This window comes from Austrofundulus limnaeus, unplaced genomic scaffold (genome assembly GCF_001266775.1).
Source record: "Austrofundulus limnaeus strain Quisiro unplaced genomic scaffold, Austrofundulus_limnaeus-1.0 Scaffold156, whole genome shotgun sequence".
Taxonomy (NCBI): Eukaryota; Metazoa; Chordata; class Actinopteri; order Cyprinodontiformes; family Rivulidae; genus Austrofundulus; species Austrofundulus limnaeus.
This window is the reverse complement of record NW_013952558.1, coordinates 507399-519454: the sequence shown is the minus strand read 5'-3', so window position 1 is coordinate 519454 and position 12056 is coordinate 507399. Positions and strand designations below refer to the sequence as shown.

Sequence of the window (12056 nt, the reverse complement as noted above, 5' to 3'; positions counted from 1 at the left end):
GAGCTGGAAAACCTCTAAAACATGCAGGATAGCGGCCCTCGAGGACTGGAGTTTGACACCCCTGATATACAACAAAGTATTGAGATGAACTTTTGTTATTGACCAAATACTTATTTTCCACCATTATTTGCAAAAAAATTCTTTAAAAGTCAGACAAAATGATTTTCTCAAATTGTTTTTCACATTTTGTCTCTCATAGTTGAGGTCTACCTATGATGTCAATTACAGGCCTCTCTCATCTTTTTAAGTGGGAGAACTTGCACACCTGGTGACTGACTAAATACTTATTTTCCCCACTGTACTTTAATCAGACGATTTCTTTCCTTTTACATTCAGCAGCTTGCATCTGTGACCCTTCACATAMGGCCAAAGTTAAATGTGCATCTTCATCTTTTGTTTTTAAGGGGTTTTTTTTGTAAGGACTTTGCCAACATCATTACTATTCTGTGCACCACCTGCGGGGCTCACTGGATCTCATCCAGCAGCACAATATGTTCAGAGCTCTGTGTTCTGTCCTTTAACACCAACACGCCRCGCTAACACAGCTGAATGATAATCACTTTCTGACAGGATGCTGCAACAGCTGCTGCTCGTTTCTAAATGCTGTGATGGATTTCAGCTTCACAGCTTTGAAAAGGAAAAAATACTCAGGTTGAAGTCCTTCAACAATTTGGGAAATTAGCTTTTTCTTAAAAACGATTCTGAACTCAATTAGCTCGATGAAAATCCAGGTTGCACATTGTTATAAAGAAAATGAAGGTTATTACACTTCCTAAACTTTTTGAATACTTTAACACCTCAAATCGTTAGGAAACTGGTTTTGAATTATTTGAAGAATGGCAATGAAGAGAGTTTTTAAAACAATTTAACTTTTCGTTAAGTCTGKTTCAGAAGCTCCTTTGAGCATATTTAGGAGACACGAAAATCATGTTTTACTATTTTACACAAATATGACAAGCATCAGAAATTTGCAAATACTTAAAATGTTTCATTATAATCTGAGAACTCTTAAAATAGCATTACATGTAAACTGGCAAAAAAAGACAGAAGCAGGAGCCTGTTTTTTTTTAAAAGGTTTACTGAAATTTCCCTGATCTGTTCCTTTCGGTGTTGCAGAATAACAAACATTCTCTCTGCAGGAAGTACATGCTGGGGTAGAATCAGTCAGCCTGGACACGTTTGAAACTGAGACAGCTCACTTAAAAAAAGCTTTCAAAAACAAACAACTTTGATTATAGTTCGTTATGATTACTTTCAGGGTCCGAGCTTAAGATCCCCCCTCAAACCAAGATTCGCAAATCAGCAAAGACTGAATACTTTGGAAGCTGTAGCTTTATTTCTGGGATCAAAAATGAAAACTTATGGAATAGCTGCCTTAGTAGATGAAGGAAAAGGGAAGGAATAACATGAAACAATACCTTATTTTAGTCACTGAGCAGCTTGGTCCAGCTTATTAAACGCTGTCAGTAACCAGTTCACATTAGAAACAATTATTGCTGAGGCTCTTCAGTGTCCTTTGGCCTTCAGAACCTCTGAACTTACTGCATAACCATCAGCCAACATCAAATACTGCCTAAATGACCACATTTGTACCTTTCACTAAGTAAACTGGCAGCACTGGATAATCACAGCCAGTGATTAGTTAGGAAATAAAAACAGGATGCTTTTCCCAAATTTCCAGTCACATTATTTGTGCTCATGAACATTTTAATTRGAAATCCTAAAAAATAATGCCATTACGAATGCTAATTTCACAATTTTAAACACATTTAGCTATTCTGCTCTAGTGTTGAACTAATCTCCCAAAGGTGCTTTGATATGTAAGCATAGTTGCATAAAGTAAAAAACACACTGAAGTACAGAATAAAAACATTTGCATCATTTAGTCAGAAGAGTAAAGCTTTTGTAAATAAGTGGTAAATAAAAACACTTAACTAAAACGTTTAGTAGAAATTACAAAGAATAAAAAAGGTTTTTTTTCCTTCTCAAAAAGCTAGTCTCTTAAAGTGCTTTGTGGCTCTGAGGAGGAACCTGAGCACCAAGATACGTTACAAACATAAAAAAAGCTTTTATTACTGAACCGTTTCAGATGGGTGAAAACTTGAAAAGGAAAAAAAAAAGTAATCTCATGACCAACTGCTTTAAAATCCTCTGGATACACGAGTTCACATGATCCAGCTGTGCATTTATTGCTCAGAGACTTCCTGCTAGTTGACAGCAGGGTGCAGCGGAGGACACGGGGAGACGCCTTTTTGCTCCGATGCAAACAGACCCTCCTCTGGATGCGTCTCCTCTCTATACAGACGTCTAAAACCATCACAGTAGTCATCCAAGTCTTGTTCGCTGCCGCTGCGCCCCCTTCTGGCCAGCCCGTGGCACAGCGAGGGGCTCTGGACTTGCTGCCCCTGAATCTGACAGCCGTCGAGGATGTAGACAGAGTTGTTCGGCAGRGCGAACTCCAGACTGTGTAGGTACTCGTCCACGATCTCTTTACAGTGGATGAACTTGACACTATCGATCTGGGAGAAACAAAAAGTAAAATGAGGTCGACTGAATCAAAACACTGGGTCCAACTTTTCAAAGGCAAGCATTTGACTCAAACTACTAAAATGAATCGTCAAGGTTTGTAAACTGGCATTAATATTTAAAACTCCTATTTCTTTTAAGTAACATCCTTAATGAAAAACCTGTTCTTAAATTAGGAAATCAGAAAAGATACTGAAATGTGCCAACACGTGCCTTTAAAAAGTATTTTTTCCAAATATGTATCCCATCACACTAAACTGAGGATTGAATCAACAAATCTTATTTAAAAAGGGGCAGTATCATGTAAAAAAAAAAAAATCAACTTTTGAGTTTTATATTATGTTATTATATTATACTCATAAAAAACATGCCCAAAGCCTTGCTTTGACTCATTCATGCATGTTTGAGAAATCCTGCAGCGTTTTTAGGAAGTCATGCTGAGGAGCAAAACGACAGGTGGGGACTAGAAACGGCACCAGGGACGTGTCTTTAAGTTGAACTTCCTCATCATGGAGCACCCCACACACCCAGCCCATGACTCCTGCAGGCTCTCAGGTGAAAGTGAAACTTAACTGTCTGCTGAGCTCTCAACACTACTTCTCACTCAGTGAAGCTCTTTTCAGATTAAAATTACCTTTGAGGAAATGTATTCTCAGATGTCAAGTATACTGCATCATAGCAGCCCCCCTCCCCCCGTGAGCATGACCCCCCAACACTGAAATGGGCAGGACAGAAGCGGAAGGTGGTTCTTAAAGAGACAGAGGCCAATTTCAAGGCATTTAAAAGAGAAAGTGATGAGAAGATAAGTTTATTTTTTATGTAAACATAAAAAAACAATTTAATAACAGCTAAAGGTGACATAGATGCTATATCTAGTATTTAAATGTATGCCTGAGAAACACATAATATTGCCCCTTTAAGTTAGTGAGGGATTTTTGATGTCTCTTTGTAGTAGAAACCGCTAACAATATTTGGATATTAAGATTTACCAGTTGGAAGGAAAGAAAAAGCCCTGTAATAGGTCGCAGGGTAAAATGACAAAAATTTAAGGCGGTTTTGCTCAAAATGATGGGTTTTTTTTTTKTAGCTACAGCTCCAAAAAAAAAAAAAAGTCTCCAAAAACATTTAAAATTATATTGCACATATTTAAAACAACCTGTAGATAAATTTATTATATTTTGACAAAATGCAACGTTTGCAAATGTTTAATTTTAATGTTTAAACTATATCTGCCTAATTCTCCACATCCTAATCCTCAGCTTGATGTGACGGGTCACATGTATCAGCATTATGGTAAAATGTCATTTTGGTTGAATTTTTATTCGTTGAATAATACCTTTTTTATATTTAATGAACACTACTAAACTTTGAAAATGTCTTTTTTTTTAATTAAGCTTGGTAGATTCTTCCTAACGAGCACTGATCATGAAGCGAGTTGGAAAGCCTTCCAGCTGGCCTGAGCCCATCTCTTACGTGTGCTTTCTTCAGTAGGTCGGTGAAGACAGCGAACCAGTCGGGCGTGAGCGCCTCCAGCTCCAAAGTGATGATGGCCAAGGCCAACGTGGAGCCTTTGAACTGCCAGAGCTGGTGGCAGGCCATACAGTGCTGCACCTGCCTGGTCCACAGCGACACCTGGAGGCCCGGGGGCCTCTTCTGATGCCTGGGATCAACAGGGAGCATGYGGGGGTCCGCGATGGAGTCGACGCCGCAGCCGAGACTGATGGACGGAACGAGGCTGGGGTGGCCGGAGACGAGCAGGGCGTGGAACTAGAGGAGAGCGAAAAACAAAAAATGAGAAGAGGCCAAAATTTTAGCATAATGATGTCACYGTTTTTATTGTCCATCTGTCATCTATATTTAACATTCATATTTAACACACACCAACTTTAACATGACAAAACAGTCATTCATGACATCATCTGTTGGTAATTACCTAATCTTTCCCAAAGTGTTTGTTGCCATAATAAGAGCTCCATAATTTGCTCTCAGAAAACCAGTCTTATGATCAGGGGTAGACATAAGGATATTTTTCAGGTTGTCCAGCGGACAGCCTGTTGACAAAACCTGGTTGTCCGCAAAACAATCTCAAGAAAAATGTAATTTAACAAGTATATTGTTCTGTAGACAAAGTTTATTAYATATAATTGYTCTCAGTCAGCCAAGTGTACAGGATCATCTTGAATAAAACTTCCTCATTCTCTTCTTGAAATAAGAGTATTTAAGGCTCAGGGAGTAAAGCATCAAAAACTTTCTGCTCATAGGTCAAACATTTTCACTTAAATAGGAGAATACTGTGTACATGACCTTATTAAAAGTTACAGTTTAGTGTTCTGTTTGGTTTTACCAAGTTTTTTTCTCCCTTTCATTTTTACAAACGACGGACACTCAGAGAACTTTAATCAATGTCTTTTTTTTCTTGGTTGTCCAYCGGACAACCAGGAGACAGGATCTGGTTGTCCGAAATGAAAATAGGTTGTCTCGGACAACCTAAACAATGGTTGTGTCTACCCCTGATGATCACCATGTTTGTGTCTTGTTTGTGTTCTCATTTGTGTGCAGAACGTATCAAACCTGTGTGGGAGCTCAGCCGTTTCGTTATTTTGGTGACAAACATCCACATCACTACTTGGATGGGCTCAGCTGACTCAGGCTACAGCAGCCTTTGGTTTACACGACAAACAGTGAGCTACTGACAAGCAGCTGGTGAAGAAATTCACAATCTGTGCATTTTTCTGGTTTGTTGCAGAGGTTTTGTTTATTCATGTATATTGTGTTTCATTTATGTGCTTTAGTTTGTCTCGCAGAAAATAAGCCATGTGTTGAAGAAAAAGTGGGGTTGTACTGGGAGGTAGATTCAGCACTATGGTGCCAGAGTCAGAAATGTACTCTTGAAAAACATATATGTTGAGGAAATATTAGGCTAACGCAACAAAACAAGTGATTTGTGAACTTACAATCAGCCTAATGTGGAGAACCGGTAGCATTGCACAGCTGACTGTACCTCTCAGTTTTACTCAGATGCAGAATTACTCTGAGGAGTATCGATGGATAATCTCTGTAAATCCTTAGTTATTCGTATAAAAAGTGTCACAGTGAAGAGTCTGTGGAAAAATCTGTTCTGTAGATAAAGAACTTCAAAAGAGAATGCAAAATATCCTTTTTCAGGGCAGATGTATACATCGTATAATTGTGAAATATTTACAGTAAAGTTATTGAAATATATTTATTTGAATATTATAAAGAAAAAAATGTCTTTATTTTATTATAGTTTTATTCTTACATGATGTATTTTTATTTTAAAAGTCTTGGATTTTGTAACAGCTGAAGTGATATTACCTAATTATAATAGATAAACTGCACTCCTGTGACTTCAATCTAAATCAGATCCTCAGACTGTAACAGAGAGGTACAGTTTGAAATGGGAGAGGATTTTGCCTTTCAGTAACAGTTATAGGTTTTGGCTTTAAAAAGGTTTTAAAGAGACAAATATATTGATGTTGCTTCACGAGGGAATGTAGGTGGTTGGAAAMGAGACTAAAGCCCAATTTACACTGCGTCCGCTCCAACCTCTGCAGTAAAAACACGCATTATAAATCAATGAGAGCATTTACACTGCATCTGCAYGGCGGCACAAGGCAGCAGCATCACAGCCATCCGTCAAAATCAGAATCAATCCTATTTTTGCCAGATGGCTACAGAAATCACACATCACCAACAGAAAAAGAAATAAGCACAACATCCGTATCTAAAATAAGTCACTGAAAGACAAATCCTAGCCAGGGGTAGACATAAGGATTTTTTTTCAGGTTGTCCAGCAAACAACCTGTTGACGAAATCTGGTTGTCTGCAAAACATTTTGGTTGTCCAAGAAAAAAAAAAAAAAACTCAATTAAAATGTAATATAACAGGTAGGCTATATTGTTCTGTATACAAAGTTACTGTAAACAAATGTTCTCAGTCAGCAAGTTAACAGTTTCAGGAGCTGCTTGAGTAAAACTCCTCATCCTCTTTGAAATAGAGAGCAAAAATCAACATCCAACAACCATAAACTTCCTGCTTACAGGTCAAACATTTTTATTTAAATTGTAGTATAGCCTACTGTCTATATGACCTTATTAAAAGCTACAGTTTAGTGTTCTTAGGACTGAGACTTTCTGGATAAAGGGGATTTAAACAGCTCTTCTGTCATTTTAGTGTTTTCAACTGATGTATTTATTAAAAATATATAACAAGAAGTTCTCTGCATAGAAAAAACAATTTATTTTTACTGTTTTTTTAACCAAACTGACAAGTTTCTCCACTACAATTGTTGTGTAATGTAAAGGCATTGAAACCCCTGGTTAAATTTAGAAGATATTATGATTAACTACAAGCACCTGAAGCTGACTCAGAGAACTCCGTGATTTTAGAGGAAAATCAAAGTCAAATGTAGACACGCCCCCCCCTCGCAGTGGTTCGCTTGCGCACCACTCGCGTGATTAATACAAATTTTTTGCTAAATTTACCAATTTGTGATGCTCATTATACACATAAATATGTGAAGGGGTTGACTTATGGAATCTTAAGTCCCGGGCCGGTCAGGGCCGTGGTGCGCGTGAAGAGGTGCTGCGGCTGCGGTCAAACTGCCTCTCAGCCCTCGCTCAACCAGTCAGATCTGTCGCGGTTTTGCTGTGCTTGTAAACACACAGTGTTACAGGAGAAATGCTGCGAGGTGCTTTTAAAAAGAGAACATATAAAATACGACGTAATTCTCGGTGGAAAATAGCTCAGGCGAACACCYCCCGGGAAAACCCTCAGCKTTTCCTGGACTGAGTGAAGCTGACCCCCCACCCACAGAGAAAGAAAAAAGGCAGCGGTGTCAGTCAGACAGCAGGACCCGCCCTGCTCTGTTCTGATTGGGTAAAACTGACTGTGGTTCTCTTTATTGGGTGAAAGAACHRTCAGTTTAATCCCTAAACGGCTTTAACAAGTTTTTTTTCACCCGTTCATTTTKACAATGATGAACATCCGCTGCTTTTTTCTTGGTTGTCCACCGGACAACTGGGAGACAGGATCTGGTTGTCCGAAAGGAAAATATGTCGTCTCGGACAACCTAAACAACGGTTATGTCGACCCCTGCTAGCCATACTGATAAATATATTGATGTATTTCTACAAACATGCTATCAAATTTGATCATTCTGTTTGGGAAGCACATGGCAACATATGCATACAGACAAAAAGGTGTGGATTTTATTTTGAAATACAAATAAAAAAAAACTGCGATGCAGTTTTGAGAGTTGTTTCAAGTCTGCCGTTCACAGAAAGATTTCATTTGGTCTGACTTCCACATTTATCACCAGCTTTATTGCATGATCTTGCATTTCCTGCACGTGCTTCTCAGAGCACGTGAGCCGAGCCGCACGCAGTGTAAATCAGAGTGGAAACCAATGACAGCAACGTGCACGACGGAGCCTGATGCAGTGTAAATAAGAGGGTTAAGAAGAAAACTTTAAAGCCAACTCTGTGTTCTAAAGATCATTTTCCAAACAGTGGGAACTGGATTTTGTAGTGGAGGAAACTCCCATTTATATGTGACTCACTGTGTGTGTATTTTTCCAGAAACCTGTGGGCTGTATTCATAAAGCATCCAGCAGCTGGTTCACAACCTGTTTATACTCATTTAAAGACTGTGTAGATGCACTCCGCTAACAGAAAACAGACGAGATATTTGTGTTTTTATAGTACATAAAGCTTTGTCTAACCATCATTCGCTGTTCATTTTCACAGATCTGTTTTATTCTGAAGCTTTCCACTCAAACTAATGATTCAAGCCAAACGGCCTTGGCAGATCATCTACTCCAACACATCCTGGCTTCTGATTAAAAGCATTATGAATACAGCTCCACGCCCAAGTGCATGCTGGGACCTAAATGGTGTCGTGTGTGTTCATTTGTTGGCAATCCAATCAGTGGTTAGTGTTTTAGCTCGCGATTTTTGAGGGTTTAGTAATTACACTGTTGTGCACAGATCCAAACAGTAAACTGAACAATACTGCTTGGGCTTTATGAACAATGAAATCATTTTCAGCTCAACAATCTAAGAGATTTAATCATCCTAAACAATGTTAGATCGTCAAACACTCCACTTGGTGTCATCAGGGTTTACGTTTCTGCTTGAAGTGCCTTGGTTTGGTTAACAACACACATTTTGCTAGCAGCTTGCAAAGAGTCCCATGATGTTAGAATGATTCTATATTATGTTTTGTTTGTTGCATTTCTAGGTTGAAATGCAACTTGTTTGGTTACAATCAAAGATTCTGTTCAAACATGTTGCTTTAGGATAATTTGATTCGCTCTGGAAATGAGCATTTCTGCAACAAAGTGACAATTGTTCATTTATTTAAAATGAGATTTTCAACTGAATAACTCAAAATATATTTTCTTTTTCAATTCTAAAACTTTCAAGTCATGCACCTCAAAGAAAAGCACCAATTATTTTGCACTTGAGAAGCTGAAACCAACATTTTTTCCCCCACTTTTGCTTAAAATAATATTGAATATTCTGATTGCCAAACAGCAGTGTTGATCCACTGGATTAGAGAGCAAAATTCAAAACTAAGACCCTGGCTGTGGAGATAATTAAAACTTAATTGCACAAGTGAACTGGGTGGAGTTTAATAATTATGGGCACAGTGAATTAAATCAAATAAATGCACAACATATTCTTGGACCAATTCTTAAAAAGGGTACTCATTGCAATGTCATGAAAACTGGTTCCTAAAGTACAATAAAAACAAAATCTGTCCAAATTTCCTTTCATTTGTAAGCAAAACGTGTGAACAGCTGCCATTTGTTTACCTACAGRAACAGTCAAAAGTGACTGAAGCCTTGTCCACAATAACATCATTAAAACGCCTGTGACATCAAATTTTTGTAATACGTATGAATGCACTTTTGCAAAGATATCCTTAAAAACCATGTTGCAAAACAAACTTCACACTGCTGGAATGAACAGTTGTTGGGATATCTGCATGTGCAGCTGCAGGAAGTGATGTCAGAGGAATGTCTGGATGTGAACAGAGCTTTGCTACAAACAGCCAACACAGGCTGAAGAGAAGAATCGAATGTTTCTTTGGATTACGAGTCACTATCAGACAGATGAAGGGTCAGAGTTAAAATAATACCGTTTCGACAAAAGACTACAGCGTTTTCTGTTTTAAGAAGCTCCACGCTGATGTCACTTCCTGTTTCGCTTTGGCTAAAAGAAAGAAAATACCTGTTGTGTGACAAAATATGTAAAATCATGTGTATTATGTAAAGCTTCTTAAATATAAAGATGCTTTCTTTGATTTTTTTGTAGTTAAAGGATATGCATGTCACAGGCACTTTAAAGCTTCCAGCAGCTTTTGCAGAATGTTTTGTTTACATTGAGTGTAGACCCACATTTTCAGAACTCTATATCAATCTGTCTGGATCACTACTGGAGTAAACTCTTCCAAATGGCACCATCTCATGTAGTTCAGTATAACTTTACCTTTTTTTTAAATAAATTCATAATTTGCAATGAGTACCTGTAAGTGTGCGGGACAGAGGGATGATGTTCGGAGTTTCTAATCTTGAAGCATGATGTTTTATCACATGTGCTTTTGTACTGCTTGTGTTTTTATGCAAAGACTAGAATCTAAAGTGTTTCAAAACCCAGCGAGCTCGCTTTGACATGCTTTAGGTTCTGTAAGAAAAAAAAAATAAATTGTGTTGCGTTYGCCTTTCTGCTGAGCTGTAAACTTACAATGTGAATGAAGTCAACTGGTGTTGCTGTGTATAAGTCCCAGTGCAGCTTGTCCAGAATGATCCTCTCCATGCGAAGAATCTCCGCTGTCGAAAAGTTGCATCCACTCCGAACAACCAGGTCTTTAACAGAACCCACAACCTGTTACAGACAAGAGGCCAAATAAAACTATGTTTTTGAAAAAGCAGTAAAACGTGTGTTTTTGTCCTTTTATATCTGTTGTTTGGGATTCCTAAAAAAGAAAAAAAAAAAAAACCAGACATTACCTCATCTTCCTCATTGACTTTGGCAGCCAGGACCAGCGAGGTAAAAGCAATACATTTCAGGTATTTTGATTGAGCCTTGAGGAAAAAAAAATTATAATTTAAGCTCGTCCAAAGTGCAAGAAAAATCTATTTAATTCATTAAAAATCATTGCAAAAGCATTTTCAAATGTTCGGTGACTTTAAGACTAAAGTGTATAAATTTAAACAACAGTAGTGCTGATGCAGTGGTCTACCTTGACAGTGGACAACAGTCTGTTGAGGACACACACTCCCAGTGCATAAGTCTCTGGACAAAACTGGAACATCCTGCTCATTTCTCCAAGCCAGCGGATCACTTGCTGGTGTTGGACTGAAGAGATGTCAGTGCCCTGTATCGATCAAATTCAAACAGTTTTAACTCTTTTATGAAAAACCCTTACAGATAAGTGAAATGAATAATCTAAGAAATTGGGCTTCCTGGAGCCAGTGTTGTACTACTCAAGACTACTGGATCTCCTCTGTAACGGGACAGCAGATATTTACCCACTGGCTCTTACAAGCACACTTACTTATTTCTATGAATAGTGATAAATGTCTAATTTCTAGAATTTTAAAATATTTTCAACATTTAAGCAACCTAGGTTTATCCTGCACATGCAGCCGTCACCGTCTCACCTGAACGCATCCATTTTTGAAGACCGGAACCTTCCAGAGACGAGCCTCTCGCAGCAGAGCGGCCTCCAGCAGGCCCACCAGCCGAAGGCTCTGTGCAGCTTCTGGGTTCTTCATCGGGTCCACAGCACAAGCCAGGCTGCAGCCAGGACACACACACCTGAAGGAAGAAAAACACACAAACATTAACGGTAATTWACACTTAAGTATTACAATCCCAAAGACTTACTGTTTGACTTACTCAGCTCATTTTATACAGACTCTGTATTGAAACACCCTTATTATTCTGTTCAGTTTGTCCATTGTAATGAGCTGCAGCTTTTGTAAAAAAAAAAAATCATCATGTTGCTAAATTTGGAATAGCGTGCCATGACTTGGTAGCAGTATGCCATACTATATGGATAAAATTWGTAAATTACAAATATTCCCATAAATAAGGGGATTTTGACAAAAAACTGTGAGGAAAACCCAGCTCTCTTTGGGGCTCAGGCACTACAAAATACAAACTAGATTAAAATCAAGTGGGAACATGAATAAAAATTTAAATGAGCCACAAAAAAACTGCAATCACAGTCTAGGTTTATAATTTTGGGAGATCTTTCCCTATTGAATGATGTTGCTCAATAACTTTTTCTAAAAAAAAGTGCATATAAACTTTTCTCTAGTACATGTATAAATTATACATCTGAATGTAGGTGTCTTTTTCTCCTCAACTGCTATAACTCATTGTCTAATCCCTTCAGAGTGAGCACACATAGACTTTAATTATAATTTACCTCAAATATCTATATTTTTTAAACTAAGTGTGCAAAAATTGAGGACATTTTTATTTAAAATAAAACAC

General features: G+C 38.1%; 1 protein-coding gene across 1 annotated transcript; it reads right to left on the bottom strand.

Annotated features, from left to right (window-relative positions):
• Positions 1 to 1664: 1664 nt before the first annotated feature.
• On the bottom strand, positions 1665 to 11372 carry ccni2 (cyclin I family, member 2; the record flags this gene model as incomplete). The annotated part of the gene is given in 6 exon segments (XM_014016832.1): positions 1665 to 2519; positions 4000 to 4293; positions 10296 to 10436; positions 10562 to 10636; positions 10795 to 10929; positions 11216 to 11372. Coding segments are annotated over 6 exon segments (1071 nt in total). The 3' UTR covers positions 1665 to 2207.
• Positions 11373 to 12056: the final 684 nt, after the last annotated feature.